This window comes from Phoenix dactylifera, chromosome 17 (assembly GCF_051530095.1).
Source record: "Phoenix dactylifera cultivar Ajwa chromosome 17, Ajwa_hap1_PhDact_Kaust_v1.1, whole genome shotgun sequence".
Lineage (NCBI taxonomy): Eukaryota > Viridiplantae > Streptophyta > Magnoliopsida > Arecales > Arecaceae > Phoenix > Phoenix dactylifera.
The window spans coordinates 18,839,555-18,855,377 of NC_143206.1; the positions used below are offsets into that span (position 1 = coordinate 18,839,555).

Below are 15,823 nucleotides of genomic sequence, written 5' to 3' on the forward strand. Positions count from 1 at the left end.
ACAGGTAGCCAAAAAAGATTCATCCTTATATATATATTAAAAGTTTGCAGTACAACCTTCAAGTTTGAAACCAAAAATACAGAACTTCTATGCTATTCAAATGTACAGAAGTATATAAGCTTCTCCAAAAATACGAAGCTCTGTAACAAAATAAAAACATATCTGATGGCGATCACTGGTGAGGATCTGAAAGAAAACGAAACATAAACAGATGTGAGCTACACGGCTCAGTAAGTAATCCTGCATAATCCTACCGGATCAACCAGTAGACTAAACATGTAAATCAGGATTTTGAGAAGCTGACATGCATGTTTATCTAATAATCATCCTGGCATAATAAGTATGCAATTTAAACAAAGCAGTAGTGCAAATCACAAAATTTTCATATTATATGCATATGAAACCGTGCCCCCCAGCATGCCGTGGTCCTTTTACTCTCGGATGCTACTGCGAAGTCAGACTCGGCCACTGGCGGGGCCAGCTCAGTTACTATTCAGCCACTGGCAGGGCAAGCTCAGTTACTATTCAGCCACTGGCGGGGCAGGCCCAATTCCAATTTAGCCACTGGCGGGGCAGGCTCAGTTACTATTCAGCCACTGGCGGGGCAGCTCAGTTACTATTCAGCCACTGGCGGCTCAGTCATTCTCAGTAGCATCTTTGAGCCCATTATAGTGCCTCTGGGCTAGCTAAGACTTTATAAACTTACATGCATGATTATAATATCAGTATCATCATGTTGCATACATAGCCATAGCTTCTGGGATCATTAAAGTTACTTATGCATTGTAACATATCATGTATGAAACATATATACTTAAAATAAATGCTTAGGAAACATTAATAACATAACATGATCCATAACAGGATTAAGACAGGTTACTTACATTCTTCACTAATCATGCATACAATTCGAATTGTATGAAAAACACTGGTTCATCTTATAAAACGTAATACAAGATCTACGATAGGATTAAGACAGATTACTTACAGTGATTCGTTTTCTCCCAAGTTTCTTACGTCCTGGTGACGGATCCTGAGTCACCTAAAATCACATTATAATGAGCATATTATTTTCTTTTACTTGTTTGGATTCTACCCGAAATTTAGCCCAAGTCTAATGTGTTCATATTGGAGCCTTGATTGGGTCCATATGGTTTAATTGGCCTTCTAATTGGTCATTAGGCTTAATCCTAAGTTTAATTTGGGTTTAATTTTGGTTAAATTTATAGTCTGGCTTGTCCAGACTTAGCCCAATTTGATTGGGCTCGGGTTTAGTCAAATTTGGCTAAACCCTTTCCCCCTTTTTTTTTATTTTTCTCTTTTTCTTTTTCTTTTTCTTTTTCTTTTTCTTTCCCTTTTTCTTTCCTTTTCTTCTCTTCTCCTTTTTCTTTTCTTCTCCTTCCCGAAGCTTCCTCTCCTCCCTTCTTCTTTCATCCCGATCTCCCCCTTCTTTTCTTCTCCGACGATGGGAGCACGACGAGCGGAAAGGGAGGACGGCGAGCGGAAGAAGGCCGGGCCACAACCGGCGGCGTCCACGGCTAGGCCCCGCGGCGTCCTCGGCCGAGCCTGTGACGACGGTGCTCGCGGCCGAAGCCGGCGGCCGCCGCACACGACGAGGAGGATGAGTCCCCTCTTCCTCTCTTCTTTTCCCTCTTCCTTTCTTTCTTTCATTCTTCTTCTTTTCTTCAACCTCCCTTCACCAACCCCATATTCTCTCTCTCTCACTCCCAAACCCTCTCTCTTCCTCTCTTCATTCTTCCCCTGTGAAGAAAGAAGGGGGTTTGGGAGGGCCGAGCCACAGTCGGCGGTGCCACGGCCGGGCTCGCGGCGTCCACAGCCGCGCCTGCGGCGGCCTTCTCTTCTCCCACGGGGAAGAGAGGCCGGGAGAAGCCGGCGGCACTGCGGGATGCCCGCGGCCGCTCCCTTGGTCTGCCAGCAGCCGACGCCCGCGCCGACGGGATCACGGCTGAAGCCGATGGCCGTCGCCGGTGGCTCTCGGCCTGCCAACAATCCCCTTCCTCCTTTCTTTGTTTCTTTTTTTTTTTTTGTCTTGCACAAAACAGGGGGAGAGAAGGCAGGGGGCTTACCTGGCTTCCGAAGGGGATTGCAGTGCCCCGTGCTCCAGTGCCTCCACTCCATCGCCTTTGCCGATTTAGGGGTTGCCGGCAGAGGCTTAAATATTTGTTTAGAGGATGAAACCCCCCTCTGAGAGGTCCCATCCTCTCCTTTTCTCCATACTTCGGGACTGGCCGCCGCCCCCTTGTCTCCGGCGCGCCGGCATCGGCTGCCAGCAGGGGGTGCGGTAACCCCTCCCTGTCGGTCTTATCCCTTCGTTTTTTTTTTTTTTTATTTCCTGATAATAATTATGCTGGCTACAGTGAAATTTGGGCCCAACCCTTAACTGGGCCTATTTCTTATTGGGCCTAGTAGGTTATGGGCCCGGACATTACAGAAGCTATTTTTCATAATAAAGCATGATTTTCACAACATATATGTCAATCCATAATTTTAAGAAAAACATGATATTTCGATTAGCAATTCTTATGCAGAAAAAGCATGATAATTTGACAAATAATAAACAGTGTAAGATCTATTTCTTTCACCTTAGATCGTCAAACATCACTAAGTAAATCTATTAACCCTATTTATAATATTAAAAGCGAAATTAATTTATGTCCAATGATTTTAATAGAATTAAAATAATAAAAAAAAGGGGATGATTGGTCGGGTGACAGAGTACGTCGGCTTCAGGCAGGTCAGGTTTAAGCAACTCGATCAATGAATCATAGCGTATGGACTTGATGAGAGCCAAAATCAATGGGTTCCATATATACTTAACATCAGTCCAGTATGTGGCCTGGCACTAGGGTAGTTTAGGGTCACTTTCCAGGGATCAACTCAAGTTCATAAATCAGATCGATGGGATCCTATACTAGGATCCATAAGGTTGTTAAGAGAGACAAGAAGATGAGAGAGAAAGAAGAGAGACAATAAGAGAGAGAAAGGGATGGGCTCTCTCCTCTTCTTCTTTTCTTCTTTCTTTCTTTCTTTTTTTCTTGGTAAATAGAGGAAGGTAGTGGGTGGACCAGTGGATGTTGTGGTCATGGTCCGGCGAGGTGGCAACCGAAGGGGGTGGCAGATGGTGGAGAGCAACCGGCGGTGGTGGCCGGCCGAATTCAACCCAAAAATAGGGCCGAGAAGGATGATTATTGGCTCAGTTGTACTCGGATCCTAGCCCGCTCGCCGATGGCTAGGGGGTCTAGCTTCGACTAGGGACCAGCATGGGGAAGCGGCCAAGGGCTTCGGCGATGAACATCGGCGACAAAGATGGCCGAGAAAGGGAGAAACAAATCGAAAAATAGGAGAAGTAGAGTTCGGCTGATTTTCGGCGAATATTTCGCTTGCGACAGTCGTTTAAGGCCGTGGAAGAAAGAGAGAACAAAGGGGAAGAAGATCAGGGCCTTACCTTGGCTCCGGCCTCAATTTCCAGCAGGTATGGTGCCCGGATGCTGTGATTTCGAAGAGAGAAAAGAGAAAGAAGGAAGCTCGATGTGGAGGACCAGGAGAGGTGGGGAGGTGTTTATATATAGAGGAGTCCTAAGGCTCCGATGGCCCTATGCCTCCGACTCTTAGTCGAAGTCGCCAAAGAGGAACAAGACTCTCTTTGAGAGTTTTCCACTTCCTATCACGTGCATGACATGCGAGCCAGCAATGGGCTAGGCAAATCAAGTGGATCAGGTCTGGACCGGGCCTTCACATTAAGTATATTTAAAAGAAGTTTTTTTAAAGAATCCATCCAGCCATCTTCATGACTTCAAAACTTCAAGTGGAAAAGGTTAAGAAAACAAGCAAGCCCTTTAAATTTCATGATTCTTGAATCCCTGACAAACAAAAATATGCAAACTCCGTCCGTCAAAAATCTACTATAACTACACTGCATAAATACTATCAACTTCTCAGCTCCAACTCATAAAGTCTATTATAACTATGCTGCATACTTACTATCAACTTCTCAGCTCCAACCAATAAATAAAGTCTTGCCTACAAACACTCTCCCCGTGAAGTAGCAAGGGGTGATCCACAAGCAACCCAGCACCAAGCATGCCATTTATGCGAGTTTATGTCAATATTAAATACAATGTTCCTCAAGAAATCAGCAATCCTATTGGAAAAAGGCTGAGTTATCATTAACATCATTTTTTTTTTTCGGGGGGGGGGAGCATAATTATCCTCCTTCCACTAAATATCCCTACATCTCTAAATGATGGCCATCAGCACAAATCAAAATCATTCCTCATTTAAGTTTTTCCTCAACTTGTATCCTTGGGAAGGTCTCCTCCTCCAATAAATCAGGTTCAAGAATCCTGCCAAAATGCTGACCAAACTTAAAGGTTATCCGTCAACCAAACCAATCTCTTAAAGGTCCATGACTTCAAATATAAGATATAAAACCTGAAGTAGTCCAATTTTACAAAAATGTCAAATCAAGAACAGATCCTACAACAACCCAATCATTGCTCCTTAATATGAAAATTGACCAGAACCCTCAGGTTCAGATCCCAAAAGCCCAATTAGTTCACACACAGGCACATGAATACGAATGCAGAGAGTCTTGCGAAATTACATATAGATGAATGACCTTAATCAACAATAACACCTTACCAAATAGCATATCCAACAGGAAGATACTAAAGTTAGAATGCACCCACAAATATACATATAATCACCAACTAAATTAGGCCCCAACATTTGGACCCATTTGACGAATATAAGATCATGAGAATCCAAATTTTGAGCGATGAGATATGATATGCAAATTTATTAATTGAAATTGATGTTGATCTATAGATCAGAGTGCCCGTCAGTTCCATTTTGCACCAAATATACACTCTTCTCCATATTGTCGAACCAATTTTCTTCTATTTATTGGTTAAGACCAGATGTCATGGCATACAATTAATTCTTATCTTTAATGTTTTGACCTACCTAAAAGCATCTATATTATGCCCATGTTTCAAGATATTTCAAAACCAAACATTTCATCAAAAACGCATAACTCTAAACCAAATCTCATGATACATTAATTTTGTCAATGAAATCAAAATACAAATGAGCTCGGTGGATAGGTAACAGCTAAAATTCATATTCTTGCTAAGAGCAACTGCACAAAGACCTAACTATGTAGCAATGAATAACGGACTTCAATTCCATGATCATGAGATAACAGGAGGCACACTGATGCTGCATAACTGAAAGTGTCAGTGAATGATAGACTATATCAAAGTAATATCCATGCAATGAGCACGATGTAACTGCGCATCTAAAAGAATCCAAGAAAACCCTTTAATACATACATTGTACAGCAAAGGTACCTTCAAACATATGATCAGAATGTTCTATCATCCAGAGAGTGAATAGACGAGAAAAGAATGAACCATGCAATCATCCAAGTAATCTCTACTCTCAGAAAAGTGGATGGTTATAAAGCAAAACAACATGCATACATGCATATAGTGGGTGCATCCATTGGCAAAGAAGATGCGCACACAACTAAGGAAAAATAATCCCAAGTAACTGCTAAGATGCCACCATTTTAGTGAACCACCACAATCATTAGAGATGAGATGGAAAAAATAGATAGTCAAGCAACTACAATCATCTAACTTTAAATAAGCACAAAAATTGCATTAGAAACTAAACAGGAGTCTTGTTGATTGTGTCATAAATGTTCTACAAAATAATCAGAGTATACAGGTCATCTACATAATATCCAAGATGTAAGAAGAAAATGTGCAACCTGAATTCAAGGTGATATTCACTGTTTGGTTCCATTGAGAGAGACAATACCTTCAAAAATCCCAACACCATTTACCATTTTGTTTCCACCAAACGAAATAGAAATAATTTCTTCAAAAAATTCCAACATCACATTAACAAACTTTCTTGATACACTTCCAAATATGAATGTCTATACAAATTTTGCCTGATCATGTTCTGTAGAATACTTTGTGGGATGGCGAACACCAACATATCTATCGATGCAAAAGATGCAGAAACTTGTGCCTACAAAATGATCAGATAAAGTACAATAAGAAAATTATGCAATCTTATCTTGCTTCCTGACATCAAAACATAAGCATAAAAAGGCCGAGAGGGTAGCTCAAGCCCTTACCATTTTCCTTTAGAACCTCAAGTGTGCAAGTAGCACTGATGTGATCCCAACAGCAAAACATGATAGAGCACCAAAGCAGTCAGCAAAACTAAGTTGCAAAAGAAAGTGTGTATGGTAAGGGTGCACTTTCATTTTATAGATTTTCTTTTATGATTCAGAGTTAGTAACCAATAGATCTGACCGATGGCAACCACCCATACACATTAAAAGCGCTGCCTTGTCAAGTCAGCAGAAGTTCATTCGCCCCAAGATGAGGCGGGCGCATGCAGACATGAACTTCATGCTCTTCTGGACCGACACGGTGTTTAGGGACCATTATCTCGAGCACGGTACCAGACTCATCATAGTATGCTTCCAGCTTGGCATCTTCTGGAATGCGCGTGGCCAGAGGTATTTCTCTTACGAACTCCCCTGGTGGGCAGTGCTCAGGAGAAGGGTCTGTTAGCTTGAATGTTCTATCATGTCTCTTTATATAAAGATTCCGGGCAGTGCTGACACATGATATCTTCACTATCCCGCGTGTAAGACTGTTCCTCCAGGAGACCTTCACCCTCTGTTGATCAGAGAACGGCAAGCTAACCACTATCAGGTATCCCTCATCATCCTCATATATAGTCTTTGCGGCAGTAACCGGGCCATATGCACGCCTCATCACACCACTAAACTCATTTAGCCATGGTACTGGTTCGACTGGGTGCACATCAATATCTTGGGACCTGTCTAAATAAGAATTATTCGGCAAGCAACCATCTTCCTCCATCCCATGTGGGAAGAAATCCTTCCTACGTTTCGTGCACATAGTGGAGACATCAGTTCCATCCCCACCAGAATGATTTGATGATGGTTGTGTCGATAAATTCAGACCCGAGCCATTAAGCAACCTCCTTGGATGGGGATGTGAAGTATTCTTTAACAGCAGAGGTGGTTTCTCAAGCTCAAAGTCGGTGTTGGGAAGATTCCTCCATGACCCGAAATCGCAGGCCTCGAGCGGGATCGAGAAATTGACGTCCCTTCCTGTGAGCTCCATCCACTTCTTGCGATCAGCCTCAGAGACCACTGAGAGATTAGGTGACCTTACGACCTCGATCCCGTGCACGCACTGCGGGTTCGACAGGCCCCTGTACTGCTTGCGCTGCATCCGGTGGGAACGGACAAAGCCCTTGTCAACGCTGAAAGGGAACTGGGGCTCGCCGAGGCGGGAGTGCCCGTTCATGTAGCTCCTCAGCTGCATCTTTCCAAGCGCATTCTCTGGCCTCTCCTTAAAGACCCACATGTACATGTTCTCCATGTCATGCTGGACCATGAACACCTCGAGCCGGAGGTCAGACTTGTCGAAGCCTGCAACACCGTTTGCATCCCGGATGCTCTTGGCCTTGGATTTCTCCGAGAGAACAGGCTTGAAGTAGAAATTGAAGAAGAACCAGGCACCCCAGATGCTATCCCCTCTCTTGGCGCACTTCCGGGAACCAGCAGCGGCAACCACAACAGCACTGCAACCGGACTTGGGGAGGCTGAGGACGGCCTCGGTCTCGGAGATCTGGGGGCCGAGGCCAACGTCAAGGATGTCACAGGAGTCGGAGCTCCAGGACTGCGGCGGAGGGGAGCGCTCGGCCGAGAGGGGAAGGTTGATGTCGGGCGGCCGGGATAGGACCATCTGCTGGCGCTGCTGGATCATGAGCTCCCGGTCGCAGTCGTCGTGGACGAAGGCGGCGGCCGCGACGGCCAGCGGTGGGGCGCCGCCGCTGGGGTCCATAGAGAGAAGGGTGGACGGGTGGTGGTTCTCCATGGACAAGGTGGTGAGGAGGGGCTCCCCCATGGTGGCGGTAGCGCAGTCTGTCTCGTCCCTCTCCGTGCTTGCTTATCACCTCCTCCTCCTCCTCTTTGTCTTCCTCCTCTGCACCCTATCTATCTGGCAGGTTTCGAATTCCAACACATCCAGCAACAGCATCCCAATAAAAACCCTCACAAATCCATTCCATAAAAAATCCCAGCACCACCAACCCCTAACAATTCAATTCAAAAGAACCCCATCCAAAAAAAAAAAAACCCAATTTTTTTGTTCTTTTAGTCAATCAAAAATCCCAACTTTAACCAAAAAATTGCTTTTCTTTCCGTTAGAATCGCCGATTCCTCAAACGAGAAAACAAACCCTAGAACCAGGAATCCAGCGAATCAGATTGAAGGCGAGATCTTTATCGATCCGCGGCTATAGAATCCCCCGAAACCCTCCGAAGACGGGAGGGAAAAGCCGAATCAAAGAGATCAGACCCATCTAACTATGGGCGTATCCGAGAGATGGCGAGAGAAGGAGAGAGAGACAAGAAAAAGAATCGGAAACCCTAATCCTATTCCTGACCTAGAAAACGGATGTGGTTACCTTTTGGGGGGTTCGACTCCCCGAGAGGAGGAGTCCTCCCGAAGCTTCAACGGCGTCCGGCGTCTCCATTCCCGGTTTTCCGTCAAGGTTAACAGATGAATGGGCCTTCGGTATGGGGAACAAAGAAGAAGAAGAGGGGAGGAGGAGGAGGAGGGAGGAAGGAATATCGGGGTCTCCGTTTAAGAAACCGTGCCCTCGGTTCCGGCCTGCACCAGATGACACCGCGGCCCGCCGTTACTTGACGGTGACGGCAAACTGTTCAATTTTTTCTTTGGGAAACCTTTTAATTTTCTTTTTTTCTAATAGTTATATTATATATATATATATTGGTCGTTGGTGGTGTATATGATCGACAAGTCAACGTCGTTATCTCAGCGCTTGCTCTCTTTCCTTCTCCTATTGTGACCAAGCTTTGGTCGGTCAAAAGAAGCTCTCTCGCTTTCTCTCTCTAAATAAGAGAGCACGCTTTTAGATCTCCTTCAGCATCTATCATAGCGGTGGCGGTGGACCTTGGGAATTATCTGAACGCCATGAGCTCTCCTGTTTGTCGCAATATAGGGTATTGTGCTCCAGATGCCTTCATAAACGTACATAAGATTTACTACACAACCAAAAATTAGCAAGTTAATCATGTTTTAAAATGGATAGCACATACATTTACTCATGTTTGTAAATGATAAATTTAATAAATATATATAAGCTTAGTATGCCGTACCGGTTTTAATTGAATGGTACAGAGCATATCATACCATATCGATTCAGTATCGGTATTCGATACATATAGCATACCGATATTCGGTATACCAAAAAAAAATCTGTACCATACCGGTACTTTGATAGTGCAGCACCGATATGAAGTTCGATATCGAGACAATAAGCCTTCTATATAGGAGCATTCTCAACCTTTCATAAACTTCCCGATTATCATATATTATAACAAAGAGAGAATGTATTGCAAAAAGAAGAAAAGGAGAAACTTAAATTAGACAAAGGGGAGAGAGAGAGAGAGAGAGAAAAGATTTCAAAACGGAAAGCTGAACGGATGACGAATTTATTCATTTTTGACAAATAACGGCAGAATATATTATGTGGCTGCTAAGTCTTATTCAATACCAGTAGGTAGAGGAATACATATCCTTGGACAAAAGATAGCTTCCCTTCACACGAAAAATTATTATACAATTGAATTTAACATGGAAGAGTTATTTGATAAGAACATATAAATAAGTAGCTTTATTATAGACACTTCCTGTTGATATTTTTTTTTCTCTCGTCTTTTTTTTTAATAAGTGAAAAATATATAGTTCTTACACTCTTCACCATGCTTTAAATGATATCTTGATTCTACAAAAAATGAGAAGGGATTTTACACTGCAGTCCATTCTTGACATATATTCATAGGCCTTAAGACATTAAAGAAAGATTGTTTAAAGTGCAGCTCCATCAGTTAATAGGTCTAAGCATGAACATAAGCCAAATATTTTGCTAATTACCACACTAAGAGAATTTACCTGGTTCCTCATTAAGACATGTCTCATGGACATTGCTAAAATCTTGATAATCTGCTATTGGATATAAAAAAAAATGGCCAACTATATCTATATTGAAAGGCTAGCATTTGATACCCCTAGTGATCCTTATGCCGCACCCCTCTTCTTGGAAAAGATTTTATATTTGAGTGTTGAATAGTGCATTTTCAAATTATTAGTAAAGCAGGAGATAGGCATATTTGACCCTTTGTATCAAACATTTTAATAAGCTAATTTGGTAGATAGAGTGAGCACAAACAAATACACTATTAGATAGAATGATGGATGATGATTTAGATTAATATAATTGGTCAAGTGGTCAGGACCGAAGGAGAGTTAAATGCTTCTTTTTCCATAACATAAGTAACTTATTGTGTCTCGGTTTTCAGATACTTCCAATAAAATTATTCCATCAGTGAAATGTTTGGTGGGCATCCAGTGATGTCACTTAATAAAAAGAAAGATTTCTTGCGTAAGATGAGCAATCATGCATTTGCAAACTTTGGGAATGATATAAGTAAATAACTCTAAGCCGAAGACAAGAAATCTTAGCATAAAACTAATTAAACAACTTGATATCTAAATGCAAGCTTTCCTTCTAAACGCAAGCAATCATGGGACCAGTGGGACGCACCTTTTTCTCATCTCAACCAGCCAAAGATTAGGACATACTTAGCACAAATGACAACTATTTCTTGGAGTCCTAGCAATCATATATGAACTTATATAATGATCTTCCAAGCAGAGATTTTCATTAGCAGCCGCGAGATCGATCTGTGGTAAGAAATGATTTGTCAAGACGAAAGATAATTACGATGAAAAATTTGAGAAAGTTTTCCTGAATTTTTAAAAGAATTATTGTCAAGAAAAATGAAAAAGTGACATGCATGGAAGATGATAATATCATAATGACAGCATTACTGTTTTATCAATTATCTCGACAGCAATATTGTTAATAATTTGCAAGCACTTTATTAAGCAATCTGTGGATGGAACTCAAGCAACCGTTCCTCCAACAAAAGCTTTGTAAGTAATTGGAGAACTTTTTAATTATGGGGAGTTCGACTGGCCAGGCTATATTCAGAACAGATGGATGCAATGGACTAGGCTATTTTAATCATCTCCCACTTTGGCCATCAATGTCAACGGTTTGCATGGTGTCCACTTGTCTCCATACCTCCATAATAGATCTCAATAAGTGAGCTTCTTTAATCCAGAACTCACAAAGTGCAGCATCCTACTTTTATGGCAAGTGAACATTGTTAGAATTGGACAAGTAAGCCACTAATAATTGCAATAAGTTACCTCAGAGTGGGAAGGGAACATTGCTGGCTGCAATTGGCGAAGGTAAAAGTGCGATCCTATTAGATGGATATCTATGTGAATCATTCAATTAGGATTCTACTGCACCACAGAGTGCTGTGCATTTTTAAATAGCAGCCATTTTATTTGATGGTTATTCATCTCTTGATGGTGGCCACTTAATGCTCGTGAATTATTAACCTTAAATCATCCGCAAAGTAAATGATTTTCATATCAAAAAAGTGTATACTATTTGGATTTTTTTTAGTGATCCTCTATCAATTGGATAAACCTTGTTTCAATCAGAAATGATTCTAAAAAAAAATTATGCGCGCGCACACACAAAGGTGAAGCCATGGATCTACTCCTTAAGGCTAATTACCAAGCCTATCACTGATCTAAATTGTAAGTAATAATGTCATATTGTGAATTGGCAGAGATGTGAGAATGGGGGCTGGATTGAAGCTGGGAGAAGGGGAAGAGCCCTATTTGGTTAGTGGATAAGGACGTGCGAATAGGCCAAGGATGCTTACTTGATCGCTTACGTCATCTTTTGATAAGCGGCGCGTCCTGAGATGCCCGTCCCTGTTGTTGCACGCCCAGCCTCAAATAATTCACGAGGAAAAGTCTCTGCATCATTTGGATGCAACGTACCACGTGGAACAGCGTCGAATGCCTCCATTTAACGTGCTTCAATTCTAACGGACGGTGAAATTAAGAGGGACTCCTTGCCTTTTTTTTTCTTCCTCCTTCGCCATCAGTGCTTATTTTTGACCGTTCTTTACAAGCTCCTCCGGTTGGGCGTGTCCTTATCTAGCTTCAATTGTTTCATAGGAAGAAAAAAAAGAAAGAAGGGAAACATGCGCACATACCCTTCCTTCTCGAATGGTTTACAAAAAGAGCATCAAGCAGGGTAGGTCGTGCTTCAGCTCAGCAACATCCCCACTTTAAATTTGGCAGGTGTCGCACATGTTCGGTAGAAAGGGAATACAAATTACAATTGATACGTCTCATGAGATGACAATGGATCGAGCTATCATGAAATCTCCGATCAATCTATAATAATCTCGGGCCCCATTCAAAATAGCTTATCAGAGAGTATTTTTTGGATTTTTTAGTCCAATATAAGTATCCAAGATCTTTCTGATGAACAACTGATGTGGAACTAAACACATGTCTACATGGATCCTCGCATACTCATCTCATTTAAGTCATGATATTCTCATCAAATTAAAGGTTAAAATGCATTCAGATTTAATTACAAGCACCATAATCGGCCTGTGATTGGCTTTAATGGGCTAGTGTTGTAGTGTCCTCCAGTCCAAATAGGTTATGGGCTGAGCCTGCTTTGATACCATTTGTAATAATTTAGGATCTCACTTAAAATAGATAGTCGGAAGGTATATTTTGGATTTCTTAGTCTTGCATTAGTATCCAAGATCTTTCTAGCGAATAGTTGATCTGGGACCAAACTCACGCCCGCACGGCTCCTCACACAACCAGTAAAAACCTGTCGTATAGCTGACTCAAAGGTGCATAGAAAATCCTTCGATGCGCGGAGCATGATGCATGAGTAAAATGTTTGCGCGTGATCTTTCTGATGTGCGATGGACTAAAAAAAAAATGACTAATCCGTACACTCGAATTCCTCAGCAATGAGCTCTGACTCTCATTTATATAAAACATTCATAAAGAACCCTCTAGGTAAGTGCTCTCGAACCCTCTTACATCTTTGTGCTGCGGCTTTGTCTCTCTCACAACACTTTCGCTATTCTCTGAGAGTTTGTTTGACTTAAAGATTGGAGGATTCCTAGCTAGACAATATTTGGTAAGAGGATTTTTTGTCTTTATTGTTTTAGGTCAGATCCGACGTCGAATCAAACGTCCAAGCACGATCTTATCTTTCCAGCACCACCTCAGAAGCGGCTAAAGTTGGAGTCGTTGCTACATAAGCGCAACGACTACCATCTTACCATCTCAAAAGCGCATCGCGATCTTCGACCAACCTCTATGATCTAAACAACCAACCGTCTGAACCCTCAAATAGCTCAACATCTTGGTCGGGCCGATACTCGGTGGCAACAATAGTGTACTCAAATAATTCAATATACTTTTAGGTGCTTTAGATGATATTACTAAGATAGGTTCTTTCACCACGGAGAATAACAATCATGGTGTACTCAAGTAATTTATGCTTTGTATTTTAACACAGCATATCTAATTTTCATTTTTTTTTCTGACACATCTCATCACTTGAGTTATTATATTTTATCTTGCTCTCTTCCTTATGCCTCATTTCATTGGAAATGTCAAATCATTTCTTCAAACACATCAAACCTATTTTCTTTGATCGACTATATCTATTTAATAGGCTCAATCGATCTGCCATATCTACAATCCTCGACTTGTAGATTTTTCGTTTTAAAACAATAATCATAAAATATTGTCCTACAAAATAAAAGTATCTAAGTTTTCTGCAGAACATTTGAATGTATGATTACTCCAAGACATTTCACATAAAATAAAAGCCAACCTGAAACTTTCCTATAATCTTCTCAAACAAAAACTTCTTCAACGAGGATTCATTCTTAAAGAAAAGAGAACACATGGACCGGTTAATTCTCTTGATAAAAAAAAGGTGGAAACATGGAACATCCAACGCGACCCTTCCACCTGAACTTTTGTAGGCCCGCACCATGCATTATTAGCTTCTTCTGTGCTTGGAGTGGAGCACTCGCACCTAACCGGTTTGCTTTTGGGATTTGGGATCGGCGGTGAACTCCGTGGGGGCCTTGCCGACGCTCCCCTCAACCCAATACTTGTGTGGGATTGCTTGAGCCTAGAAATCAACACCGTCCAATCATCAACTTTCCTTATTGGAAAGACATTATACGACGAATAGGGTTTATAGAAATGAGATAAGATGATCGGTGCGCCGCGCGCCAATCACATGATGCATGTGGTACTGTAAGGCTTTCTTTCTCCTTTACATTTTTTCTTAATTTTTTTTTCAAAAATGCCTCTAAAACATGGCAATCCTAATCTTCTTTGCCGGGCATTGTTTTTATGGACCAATCCACGAGCTACTAATATTTGGTTAATTCTAAAATTTGAAATTATAGAAGAGAGAGAGGGTTGAGAAAAAAACTCACCTGCAATAAAATGCCGGAGAGGAGGGAGAAGGAGAGGAGCTTGCCGTCGGATGTCGCTCGGCACCGGAGAGGACAAGGATCGGCCGCTCATCGTCGGAGAGGAGCTTGCCGTCGGAAGTTGCTTGGTGCCGGAGAGGACAAGGATCGGCCGCTCGTCGTCGGAGAGGAGGGAGGAGGAGAGGAGCTTGCCGTCGGACGTTGCTCGGCGCCGGAGAGAACAAGGGTCGGCCGCTCATCGTCGAAGAGAAGCTAGGGCTTGAACGGGATGCAGAATGAGAAGGAGGAGAACGCCCGCCGGTTTTGTTGGGAATTTGACTTCTGATGACGCGTATAAGCGTCGTCTTAGGCCACCATCTACCACGACGGCAGTAAAATCCGATTTTTATAAAAAGTGTCAGCAAAAAAGGATCGGTAAAATCCGATTTTTCTGTAGTGAGATTATGATTCCGTCTTCTTTCTAGAAGTCAAAACTATTTGGGTCGCCTCTTGCCGAATCAAAGTCTGTCGCACGTCCAAAGCACTGTGTCCGGCATGGGGTGTAGCCACCGCCGCAGGCCCTTGCTTGAGCTTGAAATCTAGATAAATAAGGCTATGATATTTTTGTTTCAATTCTTTCACCTCATTCGCTCATCTTTTGTTTCGATATATGATCATGATTACCAAATCTTGTCTGAATTGTCTGAGGTTGGCTTTCTTAATTATGATGCTGTTCCGCTTGTTTGTTTAAATGATTTTCGCTAATGGATGCTGGATAATTGAATAGGATGGAATGAGAATTAAATTGGATGCTATTCAATCGGCATTCTTGATTAGTTGATTGATGGTGGCGCATGATTTAATTGACAATATTAGTAGAAATTTAAAATGTAGGGGATTTTAAACTCATGCAATATTGTGTAGTTAAGCCCAAGCTAGATGTGGAAGTATTAGCCCGCTAAGTTGGTAAAGTTTTTGATAATGATTTAAAATTGAATCCTGCTTTCATCAAGGTTTGAGAGAACGCAAGTATTTGGCCAGGGTGGGGTTAGGAGGTTAGGAGTATTCGATCGGAAGATGTCTATACCTACTAAACAGTCCATTGCTTACAGGTTCTTTTTATCGAAAAAATCATCTAAATGTGGCAATCATATGTTTGCTAACAAATGCCAACATTTCAGTTTCAAACTCCTCTCTGCTTCAATTACACAAATATCTGAAAGTTTCTTCATGTATTACTTTGTATTATGAATGCAGCTCAGATGATCGCATCCATGGAACAAGCATGAAGCCAAACGGCAGGACTTGCATTAAA

General features: G+C 41.9%; 1 protein-coding gene across 2 annotated transcripts; it reads right to left on the bottom strand.

The window, feature by feature from the left end:
• Positions 1-5,874: 5,874 nt before the first annotated feature.
• On the bottom strand, positions 5,875-8,832 carry LOC103723026 (uncharacterized). Of its 2 annotated transcripts, XM_008813817.6 has the most exons (3): positions 8,550-8,739; positions 6,173-8,081; positions 5,875-6,063 (listed from the first exon to the last, which is right to left on the bottom strand). In XM_008813817.6, the coding sequence occupies exon 2, from the start codon at positions 7,986-7,988 to the stop codon at positions 6,393-6,395; it is 1,596 nt and encodes a 531-aa protein (XP_008812039.3). In that variant the 5' UTR covers positions 7,989-8,081; positions 8,550-8,739; the 3' UTR covers positions 5,875-6,063; positions 6,173-6,392. The 2 variants fall into 2 exon arrangements, with proteins under 2 accessions (XP_008812039.3, XP_008812037.3); XM_008813815.6 differs by having other exon boundaries at positions 6,173-8,832.
• Between the last annotated feature and the right edge of the window lie 6,991 nt (positions 8,833-15,823).

Excerpts from the sequence above, each read along its gene's own strand:
- LOC103723026 (XM_008813815.6), bottom strand. The coding sequence starts at position 7,988 with ATGGGGGAGCCCCTCCTCACCACCTTGTCCATGGAGAACCACCACCCG.